Source organism: Mustela putorius, unplaced genomic scaffold (assembly GCF_011764305.1).
Source record: "Mustela putorius furo isolate JIRA1106 unplaced genomic scaffold, ASM1176430v1.1 tig00003836_pilon_pilon_pilon, whole genome shotgun sequence".
NCBI classification, from domain to species: domain Eukaryota; kingdom Metazoa; phylum Chordata; class Mammalia; order Carnivora; family Mustelidae; genus Mustela; species Mustela putorius.
In genome coordinates, this window is record NW_025421989.1 from 19784227 (window position 1) to 19811148 (window position 26922).

The following is a 26922-nucleotide window of genomic DNA, read 5'->3' on the forward strand; positions in this document are numbered from 1 at the left end:
CCTGGGTGATGGAATAAGCACATAAAAGGCCTTCCCAGAATAGTTGCCCCTACATAGTGAGGTCCAGAAATGGGTTGAGAGCACAGGTTTTCTACAATGGCCTTCCCTCTCTCCAGGTCCCTCTTTGCTCCCTTTTTCTGCCCTCGTTCCCCCCACCTCGCCCGGCTGGCTGTGCTCCTCCTTGCACTATCCCAAGTGTCAAGCGGCTGGAATGAGCAGAGGCACAGCGGAAAACTGGGGCCTCGCTCCTTCTGCAGAGCAGTGCTCTAGGTCCTGGCTACAGAGAGCTTCCTTCTCACATGCCACGTTCCCGCCAGCTCTTTGTCCCACGTGAGTGCTCAACAGAACCCTGGGGAGCGAGCCAGGACAAGGGGGTTCCAAGCTAGCTCAGCCGCATGGTTTTGCTTCCCAGCAAACACCACTTCTCTCCAGGTGGGCAGGGAGGTAGTTCAACCCCGTCAAAAGGGGAAAGACATGCCACCTTCCTTCATTGGTTGCCCCATGTGTCACCCAGAAAGGCTGGTTCTGTCACAGAAAAGGGAAGTTTCTGTCACAGGAGATGCTGAGCTTTGCCCACAAGTTGCTGGTTTGGGCCTCTGCTCTGTTAGGCCCCAGCTCTCCCTTTGGCTTTGCTGGCACAGACAGGCAATGTTTCGTCTACCTAGGGGTACAGTTCTACCCCCTGACTCTGTCTGCTTCTCTCCTCTCTGTCATTAGCGGACAGTAACTTTAAACGACTCAGCAATGCTTAGGCTCTTCATTCCATTTGGCAAACATAGGGCTGGGGATAACTGTATAACCACGTAGTCCGTTTCAATGCTGCGATCACACCAAGGTTCCCGTAGTGCTCTGGGAAGCTCTTCAGAGGCTCCCTCCAGCCAAAAACATAATGGGAGGCCATGAGAACAACATACTCGTTTCCTGGTTGGGACAAGACATTTCTACAGGAATCCAGGATGATTTTTTGACAAAGTGCCCAAGTCACAAGAGAACCAGGTAGTCCTTTAGACCAAGGATTTCAGCGGGGGATTCGGGTGAGAGCAGGAGCATATATTGTAGAAGGCTACCACCATACATTCATATTGCATATGGTATACACCCCGGATAGCATATGTGGAGCATACGGAGAACAGATACGTGCAGGTAGCACCCCCTATTGGTATACTATGTGGTTTGGTACATCAAACTGTTACTTGAGGCCTATGAAATTGTTAACTGGTCAGAAATGGGAAAAGCCATTCCAGAGTTAGCATCCTTTTAGGAGAAGCTCCAGGAGACATTTACCATCTGCTAAACTTGGAGCCAAAGCAAAGCAGCTCCTCTTCATTCATACATACACACACACACACACACAGTGTTTTTCTTTGTTGCATTTTCCACAGATTAAGGTAATTTGTGGAAACCATGAAGTCAAACCAATGATGAAAAGTACAACCGGGACCATATTAGGCCTTCTGTGGCATTCTCCTCAACAGAACTGTCCATTGAATAAGAAGTTAAGGTTCATGCTAGATGACCTTCTATCTGATCTAAAGCACGTCTTTGTTTATGCACCACATTCCTAGAACTGTAAAGAATCGATGTGCTGCAACATTAGGTCTCAGTAGCTAATCTGAGAAGACTGGAATTGGCCTTTCACTTGACTATTTCAGAAGTACTTTGCCACCTCTATCGGAAACAACTTTATTCTGGCAGAGCTTGGGTGGTAGGAGGCAACGTGCAGGGCCCTTATGAGCTGGAAGTAGCAGATTGAGGGAACAGCCGCTTCCATGGGTGGTGGACTTGGTAGGGGTGGGTGCAAGGACCAAAGCAGAAGACACCCGACTCAGTGCAAGTCTCCTGGGGGTGCTCTGCATCTTTCTTTAGCAAGGTTAAAGTAGTGATTCTAGATGCTGCTAAGGTTTGTACAGGTTGTCCGGCTTGAAACCTCCATGCAGAGCCCAAGTCTTATGCTGAGTGGAGATTGAGGGAAAGCTGGTCCCCAGGCCTTCGCTTAGCTGAGCTGCAGCTCCTGCAACCGTCACCCTTCCAACCCCACCCAGGCACACCCGGTGACCCCACCCTCGCCCCAGCCTGTGCGGTGCGGCCCTTGCTGTCTGCCGGCAGCCTTTACTTCTCATCCTCATCCCCCTCACTCATGCTGCTGATGGAGGCTGAGGCTGCTTTGGGTGAGGAGGGGGGTGAGGTTTTGTTCGGGAGCCACGAGAAGGTGGGCGACGGGGAGCGGGACGGGGACCGGCTCCTGGTGGGGCTGCTCACAGGGCTCTGCTTCGGGGACAAGGCCTGCAGCATCCGGCTACTCCTCTCCTGGAACATCTGCTTCTAGAGAGAAATTTGAGAGAAGGCATCTGTTACGTTAGTCACCTGAGGTGGCAGGGAAACAAAAAGGAAAAGCAGGAAGGAGCGCCCCCCCCCCCACACCGGTCCCCACAGACTGGTCCTACAGGTGACGTCATCCAGGACTATATATAGGGAGCAGCTGAGTGAAATTCGGGGGCAGTGAGATGTGGCCATGGAGATGACCATCTCTGCTGGTTCTGAGGACTCTTGCCTTCTTGCCTGCCTTTCCCACAGCTACAAAATTTGAGTGTCTATTCTGTCTCGGGCAAACAGTCATGTACAAGGTACAGAAGGTGCAGTGGGAGATAAAACAAATCCCTGTCCTCCTCGACCTGAGGACGAATCACACAATAAACAAAATGAACAAAATATGTGGATGTCAGAAGGAAGTACAATCTGTGAGCAAAAATAAACACAGAACGATAGCAAATGGGGGTGTGAAGTGGCTGGGCACCTGGGCAGCAGTTGTAACGTGGGTGCTCAGGGAAGGCCTCAAGAAGACCTGAAAGATGAGGGAGCATCAGGAGCAAACACATTCCAGACAGAGCACCTCAAAAAGAGCAGGCAGTGCATGTCCGAGGAGGAACAAGAAGGCCATCCATGGCGGCGGGAGTGGAGTCACGGGCAGGGGGGGGATGGGGGAAGGGGTTAAGAGGAAGTCACCAGAGGGTTGACAGAAAACTGTGTCACGTAGGGTCTTGTTGGCCATGTGAGAACTTCAGGCTTTACTGTGATCAGAGAAACCTTGGGAGAGTTCCTTTACCTCTGAAGTTCTGGGTCCCAGACTGAGGAATTCTGACTTTGGTTTTAAAAGGACCCACCCCGGCCGTAGGGAAGCCAGAGCAGGAGCTGGGGTAATGGTGAAGAGCCCACTGTCGTGGGAATCCAAGGAATTAGAATCCTGCCGGCTTGGACCACACCCGATGTCAAGAGGATGCGATGAGGTGAGAAATGGCTGGAGGCCTGATCAATGTTTTTTCCCATAGTTTTAGTAAGGTGTGATGGTCTTAAAGGGAAAGTCAGCCTTTTTAGTCTCGGTTCCGTGAGTTTTGACAAATGCCTGCAGGTGTGTGACTGCCACCATGGTCAGAGTGTTAGGAGAGTTCCATCAGCCACCCAGTCTCCACGAGATCCTTTGTCACTCCCTCCCCTAGCCTCTGGGAACAGATCTTTTTCTGTCCCTCCAGTTTTGCCTTTTCCAGAATGTCCTCTAAGTGGAATCGTGCAATGCCATGGTCCGGCTACATGTGGAAGGTGGAGCCCACAGGAACAGCTGGGGCTGGAGCACCAGGAGGAACTGGATTGTTTTTTTCCCAAGAGCCCCTGGAAGATTTTAATTAAGGGAGGGCTATGATCAGATTTGTGTTTTAGAACTATCTTTGGGTGGGAGCATAAAAGCAAAGAGAGAAACCATAAAGGAGAAGTTTGGTGTTAAACTATACGAAAGTGTAAAAACTTATGTATTCCCCCGCCCAAAAAACCCACCATGAGATAAGGTAAAAGGCAAAGGAAACACAAGGGGGAAATCCTTGCAATATTTAACTATAAATAATGGATCTTAGTATATAAATGGAGCCTACAAATTAAGAAGAATGTAAAAATGTTCTATAGAAAAATGAGCATATGATTTGTTAAGACAAAGCACAAAAGACTGACAAAGGACCTATAAAAATGTTCAGCATCACTAGTAAACAAATGCAAAATGACTGAAGTGAGACAACTTTTTGATATATCAGATTGTTACAGGCTGTGTTTGTTTGATCTCCCAGCATATTAAAAAAAAAAAAAAAGATTCCCAGTTTTATTGAGATGTAGTCGACACAGCAGAGTTTAAGGTATAGAATGTAATGATTTTACTTAGACATTAACCACAGTAAGTTAACATCTGTCATAAATAAAAGAAATTTATATTTTCCCTTGTGATGAGAACTCTTGCGATCTACTCTCTGAACTTAAGCAATGTTAACAATAGTCTTCATGCTGTGCATATATCCCTGGTACTTATTTATATTATAAATGGAAGTTTGTACTTTTTGACCACCTGCATCTGATTTTCCCTCTTTCACTCCTTTCTCTGCCCTGGTAACCACAAATCTGATTGCTTTTTCCCTGAGTTGTTGACCCCCACCCCCAACGACCTGTGAGATCAGGTATTTGTTTTTCTCTTATTTGTTTCACTTAGCATAATGTCCTCAAGGTCCAACTATGTTATCACAAATGACAGGATTTCCTCCTTTTAATGGTTGACTAATATTCCATTGTTGACACATCCATTCATCCTCTGATAGACACTTAGGTTGCTTCCATTTCTTCACCATTACAAATAATGCTGCTGTGAATGTGGAGATGCAGATAGCATTTTGACCTAGGGTTTTTGTTTCCTTTGGACGTATTCCCCAAAGTGAAATTGCTGGATCATATATACGGTGGTTTCAGTTTCAAATTTTTTTAAGAACCTCCCTACTGTTTTCCACCTTGGCCATGCCAATTTAGAATTCCACCACCAACACACAAGTGTTCCTTTTAATCCATGTCCTCATCAGGATTTGTTATTTCTGGTCTTTTGATGGCAGCCAGTCTAATTGGCGTGAGGTGAAAAGTCCTTGTGAGTTTTTTTTTTTTATTTTTTAATAAACATAATAATGTATTATTAGCTCCAATGGTACAGGTCTGTGAATCGCCAGGTTTACTCACTTCACAGCACTCATTCATAGCACATACCCTCCCCAATGTCTATAACCCCACCACCCTCTCCCGACCCCCCTCCCCCCAGCAACCCTCAGTTTGTTTTGTGAGATTAAGAGTCTCTTATGCTTTGTCTCCCTCCTGATCCCATCTTGTTTCATTTATTCTTTACCTACCCCCAAACCCCCCACGTTGCATCTCCACTTCCTCATATCAGGAAGATCATATGATAGTTGTCTTTCTCCGATTGACTTATTTTGCTAAGCATAATACACTCCAGTTCCATCCACGTCATCACAAATGGCAGGATTTCATTTCTTTTGATGGCTGCATAGTATTCCATTGTATATAATACACCACATCTTCTTTATCCATTCATCTGTTGGTGGACATCTAGGTTCTTTCCATAATTTGGCTACTGTGGACATTGCTGCTATAAACATTCGGGTGCACGTGCCCCTTCGGATCACTACGTTTTTATCTTTAGGGTAAATACCTAGTAGTGCAATTGCTGGGTCATAGGGTAGCTCTATTTTCAACTTTTTGAGGAACTTCCATGCTGTTTTCCAGAGTGGTCACACCAGCTTGCATTCCCACCAACAGTATAGGAGGGTTCCCCTTTCTCTGCATCCTTGTCAGCATGTCATTTCCTGACTTGTTAATTTTAGCCATTGTGACTGGTGTGAGGTGGTATCTCATTGTGGTTTTGATTTGTATTTCCCTGATGCCGAGTGATGTGGAACATTTTTTCATGTGCCTGTTGGCCATCTGGATGTCTTCTTTGCAGAAAAGTCTGTTCATGTCCTCTGCCCATCTTTTGATTGGATTGTTTGTTCTTTGGGTGTTGAGTTTGCTAATCTCTTTATAGATTTTGGATACTAGCCCTTTATCTGATATGTCGTTTGCAAATATCTTCTCCCATTCTGTCAGTTGTCTTTTGGTTTTGTTAACTGTTTCCTTTGCTGTGCAAAAGCTTTTGATCTTGATGAAATCCCAGTAGTTCATTTTTGCCCTTGATTCCCTTGCCTTTGGTGATGTTCCTAGGAAGAAGTTGCTGCGGCTGAGGTCGAAGAGGTTGCTGCCTGTGTTCTCCTCAAGGATTTTGATGGATTCCTGTCTCACATTGAGGTCCTTCATCCATTTTGAGTCTATTTTCATGTGTGGTATAAGGAAATGGTCCGATTTCATTTTTCTGCATGTGGCTGTCCAATTTTTCCAATACCATTTCCAACTTTTTTCCATTGGACATTCTTTCCTGCTTTGTCAAAGATTAGTTGACCATAGAGTTGAGAGTCCTTGTGGTCTTGATTTGCATTTCCCTCCTGATTAGTGATGTTGAGCATCTTCTCATATACCTGTTAGTCCTTTGTATATCTTCCATGGAAAAATATCTGTTCAGGTAATCACCCATTTTTTGATTGGGTTGTTTTGAGGTTTTTGCTACTGAGTTGTGGGAGTTCTTTATATATTTTGAATATTCACTTAACTGATACACGGTTAGCGCATATATTTCCCATTCTTTTGCTGATGGTCCCTTTGGCTGTGCAGATGTTTTTAGTTTAATGTAGTCCCACTTGTTTTTTATTTTGTGACTTGTGCTTTTGGAGTCCTACCCCAAAAAATCTCTGCCATGACCCACGTAAAGGAGCTTTTTTCTTTTATGTTTTCTTCTGGGATTTTTATGGTTTATGGTCTTACATGGACATCTTTAATCCTTTTCAAGGTAACTTTGGTGAATGGTGTAATGTAGGGATCTAGTTTTATTCTTTCATGTGTGAATATACAGTTTTTCCTAGCACCATGAGTTGAAGAGACAGTCCTTACTCCACTGAGTATTCCTGGCTCCCTTGCATGGGTTTATTTCTGAGCTCTCAGTTCTGTCCCATTGGTCTATATGTCTTTTTTTATGCCAGTACTATACTGTTTGGATTACTATACTTTTCCAGTATAGCTTGAAATCAGAAGTGTGATGCCTCCTGCTTTGTTCTTTCTCGGGATTGCTTTGGGTATTTGGGGTCTTTTAAGGTTCCATATAAATTTTAGGATTTTTTATTTCCATTTATTTCTGTCTAAAATTTTTTTCATCACTATTTTATACTTTTCAGTGTACAGATTTCTCACCTCCTTGGTTAAATTTATTCATAAGTATTTTATTATACATATATAATATATACATACATTTATTATACATACATAATGTATAATAAAATATACATTTTATTAAACATCCTATTATTCATGGGATCAGTTCATTTCTCCTTCAGATAATTCATTGTTAGTATATAAAGATGCTACTTATTTGGTATGTTAATTTTGTATCCTGCAACTTCACTGAATTTGTAGATTAGATATAACAGGTCTTCGGTGGGAGTCTGTCAGATTTCCTGTATATAAAATCATGTTATCTGCAAATAGACGATCTCACTTCTTTCCAATTCTGATGCGCTTTCATATTTTCTTGTCTGCTCTCGCTAGGATTTCAGTAATATCTTAAATGGGAGGAGTGAGAATGGGCACCCTTGTCTTATTCCTGATTTTAAAGGAAAGGCTTTCAACCTTTTGTCATTAAGTACTGTGTTAGCTGTAGGTTTGTCATCTACAGCTTTTATTATGTTGAGGTATGTTTGTTCTATACCTAATTTGTTAAAAGGTTTTATCATGAATGGTTATTGCATTTTGCCCAATGACTTTTCTGTGTCCACTGAGATGATCATGAGATTTTTTTTCTTCTATCAATGTGATGTATTAAAGTGATAGATTTACATCTGTTTAACCATGCTTGTATCTCAAAAATAAATACCATTTGATATAGTGAAAGATCTTTTTAATGTGCTGCTGAATTCTGTTTACTAGCATTTTTAAAAAAGATATATTTATTCTAGAGACGGGGGAGAGGCAGAGGAAGAAGGGAAGCAGACTCTGCTGAGCACGGAGCCTGTGTAGGTCTTGATCCCACACCCTGAGATCATGACCCCAGCCAAAACCAAGAGTTGGACACTCAGCGGACTGAGCCACCCAGACACCCCCTGTTTACTAGTATTTTATTGAGAATTTTTGCCTCTATATTCATCAGAGATAGTGGCCTGTAGTTTTCTTTTAGTGTTCTTTTCTGGCTTTGGTAATGCTGGCCTTATAAAATACATTTGGGAGTGTTCCCTTCTCCCAAACATTGAGGAGTCTGAGAAGGATTTACATTAATTCTTCTTTAAATGTTTAGTATAATTCACCAGTGAAACCATCTGTTCCTGGGCCTTTCTTCTTTGGGATATTTTTGATAATTCAATCTCCTTACTAATAATTGGTCTGTCACATTTTCTACTTTATTCTGATTCATTCTTGGTAGATTGTATGTTTCTAAGAATTTCCCATTTCTTTTAGGTTCTCCAGTTTTTTCGCATATAGTTGTTCATAGTAGCTTCTTAAGATTCTCTGTACTATCAGTTGTAATATTTACTTCTGCATTTTCATTTGTGATTTTGTTGATTTGGGTCCTCTCTATTTTTTTTCTTGGTTTAGCTAAACATCTGTCAATTTTATTTTTTCAAAAAAACCATCTCTTAGTTTGGCTAATCTTTTCTATTGTATTCTTCGTCTCCATTTTATTTGTTTTTGCCCTAATTTCTATTATTTCCTTTCTTCTGCTAACTTTGGGTTCACTTTTTTTAAGTTCCTAAAGCATAGCATTAAGTTGTTTGAGATCTTCCTTGTTACCGGGACAGGCATTTATTGCTATGAACTTCCCTTTTAGAACTGTTCTGTCAGCATACCATAAGTTTTAGTACATTGTGTTTCCATTTTTGTTTGTGTCAAGATACATTTTTATTTCCCCTTTAATTTCTTCTTTGACTCTTGGCTATTGAGACTATTTTTTTAAAGATTTTACTTATTTATTTTAACAGAGAGCACAAATGGGGAGTGGTAGGCAGAGGGAGAAGGAGAAGCAGGCTCCCCACGGAGCAGAGACCCCCAATGCAGGGCTCCATCCCACAACCCTGGGAGCATGACCTGAGACAAAGGCAGATGCTTAACCAACTGAGCCACCCAGGTGCCCTCAGAATATTGTTTAGTTTCCATGTATTCATGAATTTTTCAGTTTTCCTTCTTTTAATGATTTCTACTTTGAGACCATCATGGCCAGAAAAGGTACTTGGTATGATTTCAGTCTCCTTGAATTTGCTAAGACTTGTTCTGTGGGTTGACCTCTTTACCACTGAAACATAATCATAAAAGACCTTCTTTGTCTCATTTTACCATTTTTATATTTAAATCTCTGTAGTATGATACAAATATAGCTACCCCCACTTTTTGGGTTGTTTGGTTTTTGGAATACTTTTGCTTATAACAACTTTTTCCATCCTTTCACTGTCAGTCTATGTGTGTCTTTAAGAATAAAGTGAGTCTCTTTTTTTTTTTAATTTTTATTTTTTATAAACATATATTTTTATCCCCAGGGGTACAGGTCTGTGAATCGCCAGGTTTACACACTTCACAGCACTCACCAAAGCACATTAAAGTGAGTCTCTTATGGGCACATATCATTAGATGTTTTTCAAATGTTATCCACTCAGCCATTCTAGGTGTATTGATTGGAGAATTTAATCCAATTAAATATGATTGAAAGTAATCATTAATAAGTAAGGACTTAGTAATTTTATTAACTGTTTTTATTACTATTTTAATAGAACCATTATTCTTTGTTCTGTTTCCTGCTTTTTTTATGTTTCAGTGTCTTCCGATATCTGTATGGTTTGACTTCTTTATCGTGTACTTTTGTGTAATTACTACAGGTTTTAATATTTTAAAATTATAATCCCTTATTTTAAACTGGTAACAACTTCAACAGAACTTCTAAACTTCATGCTTTCATCTCCCCCTCCCCACTCACATTTTAGGTTATTGATATTATAGTTAACATATTTTTAAAAAAGATTTTATTTATTTATTTGACAGAGAGAGAGAGAGATAGATCATAAGTAGGCAGGTGGGGGGGCAGGCTCCCTGCTGAGCAGAGAGCCTGATGAAGTGCTCGATCCCAGGACCCTGAGATCATGACCTGAGCCTAAGGCAGAGGCTCAACCCACTGAGCCACCCAGGTGCCCCTAGTTAACATAGTTTTTATATTGCATAACCAGTAACAGATTATTGTTGTTGTAGTTATTTTTACAATATTTTCTAACATTTTTAAAAGATTTTATTTTACAGAGCATAAGCAGGGGGAAGAGGGAAGAGCACAAGCACTGCAGAGGGAGAGGGAGAAGTAGTCTCCCCACAGAACAGGGAACCCGACATGGGGCTTGATCCCAGGACCCTGGGATCATGACCTAAGCTGAAGGCAGACACTCAACTGACAGCCACCCCAGTGCCCCAATGTTTTCTAACTTCTAAAATAGAGTTGTAAGTGAATTACCCAGCACCATTACCACATTACAGATTCTAATTTTGACTATATATTTAACATTACCAGTAAGTTTCACTGGTACCTTATGTTTTATGATGTTCATTAGTGTCCTTTTACTCAAAGACCTCCCTTTAGCATTTCTTAGAAGGCAGGTCTGGTGGTGGTGAACTCAGCTTTGTTTTTGGGGGAAGTCTTTACTTCTACATTTCTGAAAGACAGCTTTTCCAGGAATAGAATTCTTGGTTGACATTTTTTTCCTTTAAGTATTTTGGACATGCCATCCCATTCTCTCTTGGCCCAAACCAGATTTGTTGAGAAGTTCACTGATAGTCTCATGATTTTTCCCTCATATGTAATTTACCTCTCTTGTTGTTTTCCAAATTTTTTTCTTTGACTTTTGACAATTTAATTATAATCTGTATCAGTGTAGCTGTTTTGGGGTTCATCTTATTTGAGATCCTTTGTACCTCATGGATTGGGATGTTTTAAGCCCTTACTGCTTTAAATTTACTTTCTGTATCCATTCTCTTCTCCTTCCCTTTTCCTTCTGGAATTTCCTTAATGCAAATATTGTTTGACTTTATTGTGTCTTTACATCCTGTATGTTTTGTTCACTTTTTTAATTCTTTTTTTTTCTGTTCCTCTAACTGGATTATTTCAAATGTCCTCTTGTCTAGGTCACTGTTTTCTTCTGCATAGCTGAGTCTTTCAAGATATTTCTAAGTAATTTCTATACCCAACATGGGGCTTAGACTCACAACCCCATGATCAAGAGTTGCACCCTCTACTGACAAGCCAGACAGGAGCCTTGAGTCTCATTTTGAAGCTCTGTAGAATTTTTTAGTTCAATTATTGTATTTTTCAGCTCTATAATTTTTTGATGGTTTCTATATATCTTTGTTGAACTTCTTGTTTTGTTTATACATCATTTTCCTAATTTTTAGTTTTCTATGTGTTATTGCAGTTGTCTAAATTTTAAAAGGATTATTCTGAAATCTGACTGTTCATAGATAGCCATTTCTTTAAGGTCAGTTATTAAAGCTTTGGTAGTTTCCTTTTTTGGTGTCATGTTTACTACATTTTTAAAATAATCCTTGATTCTTTACATTGGTCTCTGTACATTTGAGTAAGCAGTCTCCTCTTCCAGAATTTATGGGTTTGCTTTGGCAGAGATAGCTCTTTGCTGGTCAGCTCAGTGTGGGTTTCTGGATGCTTCAGTTGGTAATGCCCTTGGGCAGGTGGAGTTTTGCTATCAGGGTCAATTTCTGGGTGAGACCCCTCATTGAACTCTGAGATCGGGGTTAGGGTTGCCACTTTCTAAGAATGGTTGGATAAGACTCCTGGTTTGGTTCCTTAACAAGCGAGACTGTACAAGTTGCCTGGGTTTTCTGTTCAGGCTTACTGGACTGGCGGAACTCTATACTATGCTTAGCAGCAAGTAGAGCTATGAATTAGCTTCTCTGCCTTCTTGGGGCAGGACAATGAGCCTACAAGGCTCATCGTTTCAGGACCTAAATCAAGCGAAGCTTGTACCGAATTCCCTGCCTAGAATGGGTCAACTTGTTTTGTTCTGCACATGAAGAGCATCATGGGCAGTGATCTATGTCCAAGGGCCACTATAAGTAGGTCTGTTGGTTGGGATACATTGTTGTTTTCTGTTAGGTTCCCTGGTCAGGCAGGCCGAAAATTGTATTCAGTAGGCAGGGCTATGAATTAGTTTATGTATCCAGGCATAGCAAGAGAAGTAGCTCCAAGGCCAGAAAGGCTTTCATTTTATGGTGTTGACTCAAGCTGACCTATGTCATAAGTTCCCTGCCCAAATGGAGCCACTGGCTTTGCTCTACAGACTCTCTGGACTCTGTGCTTGACTGTTGCTGGGCTTTGCAGCTTTCCCGGTCTTACAGGCAAGCTTCCTGTCTGGGTGGTGCTGGGAGCTTCACTCAGCAGTGGATGGGGCTGTGACTCAGCTCCCTTGCCTGGGTGGGACAGGAGGGCCAGCTCCAAATAGGCTCCCAGTTTTTCCAGATCAGGGCTTCTGGTCGGGTTGGGGGTGGGGGTGGTCAGAAGCTACGCTCAGTAGTGGGTAGGCTGTCAATTAATTCAGTGTCTGGGTAGAGTCAGTGAACCCTCACAGTCTAGCTGTGGCTTTGAGGAGGTCAGCTCTTCCTGCCATACTCCTGGCTCAAGTGCTGCTGGACTATGCTGCTTCCCACGTGTTCTTGCCAGCCTTTCTGGTCAGGCAGCATTGGAGGCTTCACTCGGCAGCAGGGGACAGAGGGCTACGACTCAGCCCCCCTTCCTGCACAGAGGCAGACCAGGCTCCAGGGTCAGAAGAATCTCTGTCTGAGCACCAGAATCGGGTACACTTGTGCCCTGCTGAGTTCCCTGGGTCAATTGTGATACTGTCTTGGCTCTGCAGATAAACAAAACCACTAGCCTGGACTACCACCACTTAGGTCGCTGCAGGTAGGAACTCAGTCTGTCAGTGTCCGCACTGGTTGTTGGAAGCCCCTCCCCTTCAGATTCTCAGTGGCCGATGCCCACAGATTGCTTTGCAATTCGTATAGAATGAGACCAGAATGGGGGCTCTCAAGCAGTGATCTGGAGGAACTGGATGTCCACACTGGACTCTATTTTCCCACTATAAACACTGGAGGCTCAGCAGAGACCGCTTTGTGTAACATTGGGCTGGCCTGGGTTAGAGGCAATATGGGCGGCACACAGCCTCACCCCCATGTTCTAGGATTCTCTCAGCGGTGTCTTGTCTACGAATAGTTGTTCCTTCTTCTTGTGAGAAGGAGCAAAGTCAGCAATGACTTATGTCACCATCTTTATAAGCTTAATCTCCCAAGACTTTTTTTTTTTTTCATTTGTAATGGCCAGTGCTGGTGAGGGCTCAGGAAAAAGATCACACTCCTGTTACTGCTGGTGTCTTTCTGAGGAGTAACTGGGCAATAGGTGTAAAAACTTTTGTTTCCTGAGGAGATAACCTGAGCTGCAATTAAATACTTATTGGGTACATGGATGGTCATTGCAGGGTCATCACAGACAAAACTGCAAACCCCTGAAATAGGGGAGAGAAATCTTGCACAACTCTGAGGTAAAAGGTGGCTGATGAAAATCAAGTCCTTAAAGAATACTTAATAGCGTGAGAATGTTCATGAGCTACTGCACAGTAAAAATGATTTGGGAGCCATATGTTCTGCATGATCCCATTTTGTAAAAGGAAACATGCACATGCAGATGGAGAAATGATGGGGCCAGATCCCAGTGGTTAGTCTACGCAGCTGGACTGCAGGTGATTTTTAGTCTCTTCTCATTTTTTCTTTTCTTTTCTTTTCTTTCTTTCTTTCTAAATCTAAAAGATTTACTTATTGGGGTGCCTGGGTGGCTCAGTGGGTTGGGGCCTCTGCCTTAGGCTCAGGTCATGATCCCAGGGTCCTGGGATTGAGCCCCACATCGGACTCTGCTCAGCGGGGAGCCTGCTTCCCCCTCTCTCTCTGCCTGCCTCTCTGCCTACTTGTGATCTGTCAGATAAATTAAATCTTTAAAAAAATATATTTATTTATTTGTCAGAGAATGGGACAGCACACGCACAAGCAGGGGGGAATGGCAGGCAGAGGGAGAAGCAGGCTCCCTGCAGAGCAAGGAGCATGATATGGGGCTCAGTCCCAGGACCCTGGGATCATGACCTGAGTCAAAGGCAGATGCTTAACTGACGGAGCCACCCAGGCATTCCGAACAATTCTGTAATGAACACACATTACTTTTATCACCTTAAGGAAGACCAATGACTGAGGCAAGGAGAGGAGGCCATGGGACCCTGAGTTAATGACACAAAATGGTAGAGCCTCGGGCACTTCATCAGTCCCTCCCCCCACTTTTATAAGCTCTAGCCCAGTACTTTTTAGGATCTCAAGTTTTCTCTAGCAAATATAATTGAGATGACTTGCTGATCACTAAGAACATTTGTAGATTTAAAACTCCATAATTCTAAGAACCTACCAATTATTCACCTTCCATTAAAGGCATTGATAATTCTGCCAAAAGACATCCAACCCCCTCAAAATCAAACAGAAAAAAAAAGTGCAGTAGTACAACATCATTACCTTAGAGGAAGCCCATTTATGAGACAAAATCAAATGCCAAAAGGATAGGGTAGCCTATTATTAATAGCAACATTAAAAGAATCCTTGAACTTCTAGAAGTCATTTGAAAATAAGTATTTTTATTACTATAATCTTTAAGTATATTTATAGTGGCAGCCACTAGCTCTCTTGCTGTTAATGGGTTGTCAGCATTTCCATTAGAAGCTCACTTTGCAAGTAATCTATAGCTTGTCTCCCATAGTTTGACTCGAGCTCATAACTGAGAATATTATGCCCAAGATAATGCAATAACTTGAATCCTTAATGATAAACAATGGTGTCACACTTCATATAGTGTGATATCCCTGCAAAACAACTCTCGGTCTCCGTTTGGAAGCTCTGTGATCTGTTTCTGCTGCATTATGAAGCATGCTTCTTCTGCAAAGGAGTTAAATTGGATCAGGTCAGCAGACAGTTTGTAATGAGCTTCCTGGTAAGAAAAGCACTTTCGGAACACGAAAATGAGACCATGGCGTGGCATTTTCATATAGAAAAGGTATGTAAATTATACTTGTAACTGTATTAAGATACTTCCATTTATAAAGTTTTCTCCCAAGAAAATAATCCCCTTTACTCTTGTCCCAGTAAAACTAATTTTCTATTTCTCTTCCTACAAACATCTCCTTTTTAAGAAGTTCTTCACATCTACTGAGACAGTAAATCTCCTGACAAATGCCTTCCAAGGCTTCAGGATTTCAGAGAGATTCCAGCTTAACAGCCACAAAAAGAAATGAAAAATACCCTAGTTATATCTGGTTTGGACTTCTGGTAAGCACTGTGGAATTCAAAGAGAGCATGTGGTTCAGCCAAATCAATAAACAACAAAAACTAACCCTTAACAAACAATGCCCAACGTATGCCTAGGTGCTGTTAAAGGGCTTTAGAGTGTGACAGTTTCATCCATCTAACAACCCTACAAGCTAGCTGAGGCAGAGGAACTTGGCTAAGACACCCAGCTAGGAGGTGAGCCCTGTTCCTAACCATCTCTCTGTAATTAGCTGCTTTAATAGTAAGAAGCTTTTCTGTTGGCCCATTTACTTGTGCATCTGTTGGAAGACAAATTTTTGGAACCAACTGTTAAAAAGCTGCAAGTAGGAAATTCAGATCCACAAACTGAATTTTATGTTTTATAAAATCAAAACAATCTTAAACATCAGCATGCTACTAGAATGATTATATATATTATATATATAATATATAAATATTCTCTTTACACACACATATGCATGGTATAATAAGTGCTGGGGAGAATGTGGAGAAGTCTTGAGCCTTGTGCACTGCACTGGAATGTAAAATGGTGTAGTCAGTGTGGAAAACAGTATGCAAGTATCTAAAAACATTTAAAATATGCTAAGTGAAATAAGTCAGTCAGAGAAAGACAATTATCATGTGATCTCTCAGATATGAAAAATTTGAGAGGCAGGGTGGGGATCATGGGGGTTGGGGAGGGGGAATGAAACAAGATGGGACAGAGACAAACCATAAGAGACTCAATCTCAGGAAACAAACTGAGGGTTGCTGGGGGGTGGGGAGGAGGGATGGGGTGGCTGGGTTATGGACATGGGGGAGGGTATGTGCTATGGTGAGGGTATGTGCTATGAAATGTGTAAGACTGATGATTCACAGACGTGTACCCGTGGGGCAAATAATACGTTATATATTAATAAAAATAAAAAAGAATTACCATATTATTTAGAAATTCTACTTCTGGGTATATAACCAAAAGAAATGAAAGCAGGAAATTAAGCATATTTGTATAGTGATGTTCATAGCAGCATTACTCATAACAGCCAAAAGATGGGAACAATCCAAATGTTCATTAATGCATGAATCAATAAAATGTGGTATATATAAATAATATCCCATTATATATACACACATATGTGTGTATACATGTATATATGTATATGTTTATGTATACACACAATCTGATGTAGAATTTTTTCAACTTCAAAATGGATGTTTAAAAAAAACATTTTGTGTATCGTAAAATATTATGGAGGGTTTTCTTGGCATGAAGAATCTGAAAGTTAACCACTCATTCCTTCAACATTTACTGACAGCACACTATTTATGGTTCAGGCATAAATCTAAGCCCTGAGGAGATAGCAGTAAATAAGGGGGAGGGAGTGTCTATGCTCATAGTTACTTTTTTATTGAGGTATAACAGACATATAACATTAGTTTCAGGTGTACAACAGGATTCTTCACTATTTGTACATATTGTGAGATGATCACCACAATTTGTCTAGTTAGCATCCATCACTATAGAGTTACATTTTTTTTCGTGTGATGAGAACTTTTAAGAGCTACTCCCTTAGCAACTTTCCAGTACTCAGTAGAGGATTGTTAACCATAGTCACCATGCTGCACATTACATCCCCATGCTGTATTGTGTAATTGTTAAGTTTGTACTTTTTTTTTTTTTTGGGTGGGCAGCAAAGAAAGGTTTGTTGAGTGATAATACAAAGCTCCCAAACAGAGAGGGGACCAAGATGGTTACCCAAGTTTGTACCTTTTGACCCTCTTCACCTATTTTGCCTGTACCCAACCCCTGCCTCTGACAACCACCAATCTGTTCTCTGTACTGATGAGCACAGATTTTTTTTTTTGCTTGTTTTAGATTCCACAAATAAATGAGATCACACAGTATTTGTTTTTCTGCAACTAATTAGCATAATGCCCTCATGGTCAAAAAATTTGTTGCAAATGGCAAGATTTCCTTCTTTTCTGAATAATATTCCATGGTGTATATGTACATTTATACATTGATGGATAGTTAGCTTGCCTCCATGGTTTGGATATTGTAAATAATGCTGCAGTAAATATGGTGGTATATAGATATTTTCAAACTATTGTTTTCATATCCTTCAGATAAATATCCACAAGTAGAATTGCTGGGCCATATGGTAGTTCTATTTTTAACTTTCGGAGGAGCCTCCATAGTAGCGGTACCAATTTACATTCCCACCAGCAATGTACAAGTGTTCCCTTTTCTCCATATCCTGATCAACACTTGCTAATTTGTTGCTTTGATGATAGCCATTCTAACAGGTGTGAGGTGCTAGCTGCTTATGGTCTTAATTAGCATTTCCCTAGTAATTAGTGATGTTGAACAGATTTTCAGGTCCTGCTAGCCATCTATATGTCATCTTTGGAAATATGTTTATTCAGATCCTGTGCCCATTTTTAAATCAGATTCGTATTTTTTGTATCAGTGAGTTGTATGACATCTTTTTTTTTTGTATGACATCTTCTTATTTTGATTTATTAACGTCTTATCACATAGGATTTGCAAATATTTGCTCCCATTCAGTAGCATATCTCTTCATTTTGTTAATGGTTTCCTATGTGTGGAAGCTTTGTAGTTTGATGTGGTTCCACTTATTTTTGCATTTGATGCCTTTCTTTAGGTGTCATACTAAAAAACCCAACCTGTAAGACAGATGTCAAGGAACTTATAGGAGCTCCTTGGAGTTTTGTTTTCTCCTAGGAGTTTTATGGTTTCAAGTCTTATATTCAAGTAAGGTAGTGGTCCAGTTTCATTCCTTCTGCATGTGGCTACCCAGTTTTCCCAGCACCATTTATTAAACAGATTGTACTTTCCCCATTGTATATTCTCGGCTCCTTTGTAGTAATTGAATTAACCATGTATGTGTGGGTTTATTTCTGGACTCTTTACTCTGTTCCATTGATTTTTTCTGTTTTAAATAACAATGCTATACTCTTTTGGTTACTGTAGCTTCATAATACAGTTGAAGTCAGGGAGAATGATGCCTTCAGCCTTGTTCTTCTTTCTCAAGATCGTTTTGGCCATTTGGGTTCTTTTGTGTTCAAAACAAGATTTAGGATTATTGGTTCTCTTTCTGTAAAAAAAAAATGCCATTGAATTTTGATAAGGATTGTACTGAATCTACAGATTGCTTTGGGAAGTATGGATATTTTAGCAATATTCTTCTGATCCATGAGCAAGAAGTATCTCCATTTATTTGTCTTCAGTTTCTTAAATATAGTTGATATACAATATTTATACTTAATATCTTCAGTTGACATGACAACCCAGTGATTCACCAGTTACATGCATTAGGAAATGCTCACCATCATAAGTGTAGTAACCATCTGTCACCATGCAAAGTTATTCCAATATTATTGACTATATTCTCTATACTGTACTTTTAATCCTTGTCACCTAATTCATAACTGGAAGTTTGTACCTCTTTATCTCCTTCACATAATTCATTCCCTCCACTCCCAGGAACCACCAGTTTCTTCTCTGTATTTACAAGTTTTTTTTTTTAATTTTGATTTTTAGATTCCATATAAAAGGGAAATCATCTGGTATTTGTCTTTTTTTATTTGTCTGACTTATTTCACTTAATGTAATACCCTCTAGGTCCATCCATGTTGATGCAAAAGGCAAGATTCCATTCTTTATGGCTGAGTAATATTTCATTGTGTGTGTGTACTTTACACACACCACATAGTTATTCATTCGTGTATCAGTGGGCAGTTAGGTTGGATATTTCTTGACTATAAATAATGCTGCGATAAACATAGGAGTGCATAACATATTACATGAATGTATTTGTTTTCTTTGGTTAAATACTCAGATGTGCAGTTATTGGGTTGTATAGTAGTATTGCTGTTTTTAATTTTAATTTTTTAAGGAACACTGCTTTCCGTAGTGGCTCTACCATTTACATTCCCAGCAACAATGTATGAGTGTTTCCTTTTCTCCACATCCTAGTCAACATTTGTTATTTTTTGTGGTTTTGATAACTGCCATTCTGGCTGTGAGGTGATGATAGGTCATTGTAGCTCTGATTTGCAGTTTCTTGATGATGAGTGAGGTTGAATATTTTTTCACATGTCTGTTGGCCATGTGTATTTTTCTTTGGGAAAATGTCTGTTCAGGTCCTCTGCTCATTTGTTTTTATTAGATTGGGTTGTTTTGGTAGTAAGTTGTATACATTTTTTACATATCTTTTCCAAATATCTAATTCAGTAAGTTGCCCTTTTGTTTTGTTGATGGTCTCCTTTTCCATGCAAAAGCTTTTAATTTTGATATTGTCTCATGATGTTATGGCTGATGTCAAAGAAATGACAGCTTATGTTCTCTTCAAGGATTTGTATGGTTTTAAGTCTCACACTGAAACCTTTCATCCATTTTGCATTCATTTTTATGTATGGTGTATTAAAAGGTCTTCCTGTTTCATTCTTTGGCATGTAGCTGTCCAGTTTGTCCAGGACATTTGATTCTAGATTATATTTTCTCTTTGTTCAAGTTCTTACTGTGTTCATCCATTCTTCTCCCAAGTTCAGTGAGTATCTTTATTAAGTAAATCAGTTATATCTGTCTCATTAAGGACTTTCTCTAAAGTTTTCTTTTCCAGTTTTGAGCATATTCGCCGATTTTCCTTGATACTCTGTGTTGCTTTCTGTCTATTAGATACAACAGCCACCTCCTCCCGTGAAGAAGGAATAACCTCATGGCAGAGATGAAACTTACCATTCAACCCTCTCACAGCTCTTGGGTTGTCTCTCAAACCTTTGTGATTGTCCAAGCAGTGTATGCTATTTTTAGTGGATCCCAGTACTGGAGAGTGTAGCAAGGCCTATCAGTGTCCCCAAAGGGAGGATCTCAGTGAGCGCCTAGATTCAGCTGATTAGAAGCCAGACCCTCAGGCGACAGCATTTAAAATATGCAAATATAGGCATATTTCAGATCACCACACTAAAATGAACAATGAAGCAAGCCAAAATAATTTTTTGGTTTCCTCATGCATATAAAAAAGTTATGTTTACACTATACTGTAGTTTATTAAATTTAAAATTACATGCTGTCTAAAAAACAATATAGAAATCTTAATTTAAAAATACTTTGTTGTAAAAACAGGCTATCCATCTTCTCAGCTTTCAGGGAATCATCTTCTTGGTGGAGGGTCTTGCCTCAGTGTGGATGGCTGCTGATGGATCATGGCGGTGGTGGAGGGCTGGGGTGGCTGTGGTGATTTCTGAAGACAACAGTGATGTCCCATCTCTTGACTGTCCTTTCAGCAACCATTTTTCTATAGCACGCAGTGCTGTCTGACAGCATTTTATCCACAGTAGAATTTCTTCACAAATTGGAGCCAATCCTCTCAAACCCTGCTACTGTTGTCTCGACTAAGTTTATGTAATATTCTCAATTCTCAATGCAACAGTCTTCACAGCATTTTCACCAGGAGTAGGTTCCGTCTCAAGAAACTGCTTTGCTCATCCATAAAGATGAGGAGCTGCTTCTTAAAGTTCTGTCAGGAGGTTGTAGCAGTTCATTCCCATGTCTAGGCTCTATTTCTAATTCTCCTCCTCCCCTTCCCACCACATCTGCAGTCTCTTCCTCCCCTTCCACCCTTCAAGATCATCTGTAATGGTTAGAACCTACTTTGTCCAAGCTCCTGTGACCGTTGATATTTTTACTTCTTCTAATGAATCATAAATGTCCCTAATGGCAACTGAGATGGTAAATCCTTTCCAGAAGATTTTCATTTGACTTTTTCTGGCTCCAGCAGGAGAATCACTAGCCTTAAGTATAAGGCCCAAAAGTGAAAATGATTTCTTGATCCATGGGCTGAAGAAGGGATGTTGTGTGAGAAGGCATGAAAGGAACAATAATCTCATTACGTATCTCCACCAGAGCCCTTGGGTGATCAGGTACAGTGTCAATGTGCAATGGTATTTTAAGTGATCTTTTCTGTGTGTGAGCTTATAACATTCAGTAAACTATGTAGTAAACAGATGGGCTGTCATCCATACTTTGTTCCCTTTATAGAGCACAGAGTTGATATAGCATAATTCTTAAGGGTGCTAGGATTTTTGGAGGGGGGGGGGGTTCTAGGATTTTTGAAATAGAAAATAAGCAGTGGTTTTAACTTAAAGTCCCCAGCTAGGTTAGCCCCTGACCAGAGACTCGGCTTCTATTTTAAAGCGTTGGAGCCAGAATTTCAACCCCCCTCTCTAGCTATGAAAGTTCTAGGTAACATCTTCTACAAGCTGGCTGTTTCGCCTCCCCTGAGTTATCTGCTGAGCGCAGCCACCCTCACAGATTTCCATAGCTAGAGCTTCAAGAGAACTGGCTGCGGCTTCTACCTCAGCACTTGGTGCCTCGCCTTAGACTTTTGTGATCGTTTCTTTCCTTAAGCCTCATGAACCAAACTGTGACGGCCTCAGATTTTCTCTTGTGCAGCTCCTCACCTCTCTCAGCCCTCACAGAAGTGAAGACAGTTAGGGCCTTGCTCTGGATTAAGCTTTGACTTAAGGGGATGTGGTGGTTGGTCTGATCTTCTATTCAGACGGCTAAACTTTCTCTATGTCCCCAAGAAAGCTGTTCCGCTTCCTTATTGTTTCTGTGTTCATGATTCTGTGTTCACTTGAGTAGCACTTTAAATTTCCTTCAAGAATTTTTTGTATTCACAAATTGGAAAACTGGTACAAGAGGCCGAGATTTCAACACACCTTCCTCACTAAACTTAAGCATTCCTAGCCTTACTGACTCTTCCTTTCACTAGAAAACGTAGAGGCCACTGTAAGGTTATCAGCTGGCCTCATTTTAGTATTGTTGTTGTCTCAGAGAATAAGTAGCCCAAAGAAGGGGAGAGAGATGAGGAAAAAATTGGTCACTGGAGCAGTCAGAACAGACATTTAAGTTCACCATATTATCTGGGCATGATTCATGGTGTCCTAATACAATTACAATAGTGACATCAAAGACCACTGGTCACTGTAACAAATATAAGAATAATGAACATGTTTGAAATTGCATGAATTACCAACAAGTGACACAGACCCAAAATAAGCAAATGCTGTTGGAAAATGGGTGCCAGTAAATGAATTCAGTGCATGGTTACCATAATCCTTCAATTAGTAGAAAACAGTATATCTGCAAATAATACAAAGGAAAGCACTGTAGTATGAGGTACCCCTCTGTATACCCTCCTGCAGGACTGCAAGCTAAGTCCTGTTGAGCACCAGAGTTTGGTCATCTAGAGGTACTTGTCCATGGCAGTTATTAAAACTCAGGACACTTGACCAGTATACAAGTTCCTATCTAGGAGACGCAACACAGAGGGTGAATACAAAGTTGATGTCCAATGGTCCCAGTCCTTAGCGTGCATCTCATTAGGTCCCTAGAACTGTGCCAAACCAAACGCCTTGCTTAGGCCCCAGCTCCTGGGTAAATGAAGAACCTCTTTGATAGAAAGACTGGGGGTTTATTTCAGCCTACTGTCTGGGCAGTGCCCTGGGGTTGGCTAGCCACCAGAGGAACATCCCTGGGGTGGCAGCCCCCAAAGACCAGGACCCAGACACATGTACAATCTCCTCTCCAGGAGCTACTGGTGCTCTGGAGGATGGAAGAAAGAGTGTGAAGCTAGGACCTGGCCTCCAAGGTCTCTGGAGAGGATTATGGTCAGCCCTTAGATGGATGTTTAATTAGAAGCCTGCCACTCTGGCCACAGCTATGAAGATAAGCTAAAAGGTTTATTTAACAGAAGCAGGGGTCTCTAACCTCTTGCTATGGCCCTGGGAGTGGTAGATGGTTGCTCAGTCGGTTAGTCTTCTGGAACTCTGGAGTGCAAGTTGCACTGGCCACCAGATCCAGGAGTTCTCGAGGTGTCCCCTCGGTGGCTACAAGATGGGGGTACCAAAGGAGGGTACAAGGTCCTTTCTGGGACATGCCAGTAAGCTGGACTGAGGTAAAGGGAAACTCAAAGATGGCATCCACCAGCCCCTGCCCCTAGAGACTAACCCAAGCAGGCTCCTAAGCTGTGTGTCAATTTAGATGCCTGCCTCTCAGGCCAATGATTTAACATAAACAAATAAAGTTCTTTCACAAAGGGAAATTATTCAGCTTTCAAGAGGAAGGAAATTCTGACACATGCTCAACACTGGTTCAACCTTGAAGACATTATGTTAAATGAAATTAGCCAGATACAAGGACAAACACTGTATGACCCCACTAGACTAGTCAAGCTCATAGAGACATTAAGAGGGGGGATTCCCAGGGATTGGGTGGGGTGAAGACAGATTATACGATAAGTACAGAGTTGCAATACGGGAGGATGCAGAAGTTCTGGAAATGGATAGTGGTGTTGGTTGCACAGCTATGAATATTTAATGCCACTGAATGGTAAAAATGGTTAAAATGCTAATTTTGTTAGGTACATTTTATCACAGTTTGAAAAAAATCAGGAGTGCACCTCATATCATGTAAATTTGTTCTTTCTGAAAAACTAACACATCATCAAGGTTTTAAAAAAATATCTCATATTAGATGCAAATGCCTATTTGGTTCATATACGGATCCACCTGACTGACTACACTGGGCCTGAGGGTGTTTGTGGTCCGGGATGAACTAAAAACTTGGACCTGACCTAAGGTTATTCTCTCTTGGTGCTCTAGGAAAAGGTCTATGTTCATGTTGTAAAACAGAATAGATGCATTTTCATTTCAAACAGGAAATGAATCCATGATTCAAAGTCAATTAAGGATTATGGTTACAGATCATTCAAAATGATACTTAATGTTTTTAAAATGTAGCCTATGTAGCTAAGGCACAATGTTTAAATGGAATGTGTCTGACACTTTCAAAAAAAATAAGTTTACTAGGAAGGCCTACCCCAAAAGCTGATTCAGCATCCGCTGATCCTGGCTCCATGAACCTGAATCCCTTGGAAAAGAATAGCATTGCCTCCAACATGACAACAAAGCTTCAGAATTCAGCTCCTTTGAAGCCCCTTCCTTTGAGGATAGTCTGGTGGGTATGTCTCTGAGAGACAGAGGTAATACCAAGTCTCTGTGGGGAAGGGGTCCCTTGGCCACTGTCTTCTGAGTGTGAGTCAAGACTAGTTACAAGAATCAAGTGGAAAAAAAAATGGATCAAGTACTTAAAGAGCTGTAGGTGGGAAGATTGAAAAACAACCTTTTGAGCTCTGATAATCCCCCCGTCGGACTGAATAAATGGGAATACATCCTCTATTATAGCAATGATGGTCCCACATCCTTGTGTGGTATCCTCCCACAATGTACCCCGATTGTCTGTGTGACCACTGCAATATGGCATAAAGTGATCATCACTTCAGAGATTAGTCTTAAAACACTAGGTTTTCTCTTGAATATTTTCTCACTCATTCAAGGGGAAGCCAGCTTCTCTGTCATGAAGAGACTTGAACAGCCTGTGCAAAGGTCCACATGGGGAGAAACTGAGGTACCTTGTTCTGGGTCACAAGATGTGGAAGAGCATCCTCCAGCCCCAGCTGGCCTCTTCACTGCAACGTCATGGCAGACCCTGAATGATAACCACCCACCTAAGCTGCTTCCTGACTTGCAGAAACTGTGTGAAATAATATTTGTTGTTTTTAAGTCCTTAATTTGGGGGTAATTTGTTACTCACTAAGAGATAATATCACCAGGGACACCAAGATTTCTGCTTGCTTAAGAGAAAGGCTGACACCACCTCTCCTCAATCTAGCCGAGCTGGCCTGAAGTGGCATTGTGGCAATGGGCTTTGTCACAGAGCCTTAGAGCACTTTTGGCACATGTGTTTCTCCAGATGCCATAGCCTAACCCAGTGCGGAAGGGGAAGGAAAGTGACTGCCTCCGGGGGACAGTCCTATGGGAGATGATACAGTGCTGGTCAGGAGGAGAGAGACTTGGCCCCAGGCTCCATCCCAGTACCTCCAAACACCTGGGAGACCATAGAAAAGCATCATAGTTTTCCTAGGCCTTTGTTACTTTATCTAGAACAAAGCTACAATACTCCTTTTATTGTGTGGTTAAAATGGGTAGAGTAGATATTAAAAGGCCTTGAAAAAGGTTTAACCTGCTATACAACTTCTAAACTGTAACAACATGGTCCTCACCACCACTTCACATTCTGCTGGATGGAAGGATGTGGATTTTTCAGGATGTGGATGTGGATTTTCACAGTTCTTCATATCAAGCATCAGGTCCCTCAGTGAGAAGCTAAGACTCTCCTGTACGGAGCAAACACAAATACCGCCGCATCCAGGTGGGCAGCAGAAAGGTCAGGTTGGAGGAGGTGGCAGGGAGTAACAGTGGGTAGTGGTGTGCACATGCATGGCTAACTAGAGGTCATACCTTTCCGGAAGGAAACGAAGGCCCAGCAAACCCCTTCCGCCAACTGAATTTGATCTAAAATTCACGTTGTACCAACTCCTGGATCAAGCACCAAAACAACAAAAGGCTAAGGGTATATCTATCTAGCAACCTGTATATATGATAGTGATCTCTGTATAGATCTAACTACAGAGGATTAAACCTCATCATTGCAGACGTTAGAAGGTTCCGGGAATAGGTCTCTATCAAGCACCCATGCATCTATTCAATCCAGACACATTTATGGAATACCTACTATAAAAAGCTACACACAGAGCCGCATACCAGTTCTGTTCTACCAAGTTCTGTACTTTAAATCCTTCTATTTTGTACTTCTCCAAGTTGGGGTTATTTGTAACAGTACTGTATTTGCAGGTAATGCAGATCCTCTATTTTAAGAAATGAGTTCTAGTCCCAAATCCACAAATAAAGAATTATTATAATAATAGCATATTCATGAAAAGCAAATTACTTATCTTGGCGTTTAACATCCTTGTAACTATTCCTGTACTTTTAATGTCAACAGAAAAAAAGCAATGTCTAAGTCTGGCTGATATGGTAAATTAATGTTAATAACAGTTTTGACACTAATAGCAAGTTTTAAAAAGAAAAACCTCCAGACTCGAAGCTGGGTTTCATTTCTTAAAAATCACTGCAGCTAGCTGTCACCAGACTCCTCTAGAACAATTCCAGCTACTATTTCACCTTCACTGGGAGCCTGAAACAACTAAAATCTATAACGTTACTATGAAATTCTATTCCTTCCCTGCCTATGCTCACTCCAAGTGGAGAAAACATCCATCCTCTTTAGTTACAATACCAGAGACATATTTCTCTGCAGAGATACATTTCTGAATCCCTATAAGGAAGTGAATACCCACATGGTTCCATTTTAAAAAAACCACTAGCTGTTTGTCCATCCCCTGAACATAGGTTGTGAAAATGTGAACTATTAAAGTACACCTTAAACTAACAGGAAATTCTATACTTTGTTATAGATGTCATGGAATCCCAGAGACTAGGTTCTGCACCTTGTTTGCATGTTCTTGCTAGCACCGTGCATATATAAGCACATGACTAAATGGCTCATGAATTAAACTGATTTGAGCCAAGAACTTGAACAGGCCCATGGAGAGTGAAAAGGAACCCAGCACTTGGCTCCTCCAGTATCGCTAGCTCTTTCTAGACGTCATTGAA

General features: G+C 41.0%; 1 protein-coding gene across 4 annotated transcripts in view; it reads right to left on the reverse strand.

Annotated features, from left to right (window-relative positions):
- Positions 1-742: 742 nt before the first annotated feature.
- The window catches only part of PCYT1B (phosphate cytidylyltransferase 1B, choline), a 121173-nt gene continuing 94993 nt past the window's right edge, over positions 743-26922 (reverse strand). For 3 of the 4 annotated variants that reach the window (XM_013064901.2, XM_004769152.3, XM_013064902.2), the window contains exon 8: positions 743-2322. In XM_013064901.2, coding sequence (XP_012920355.1) covers positions 2110-2322 — 213 coding nt within the window. In that variant the 3' untranslated portion in view covers positions 743-2109. Of the gene's footprint in view, positions 2323-22245; positions 25584-26922 lie in introns of those variants that run through there. The other variant, XM_045089420.1, reaches the window with a different exon arrangement.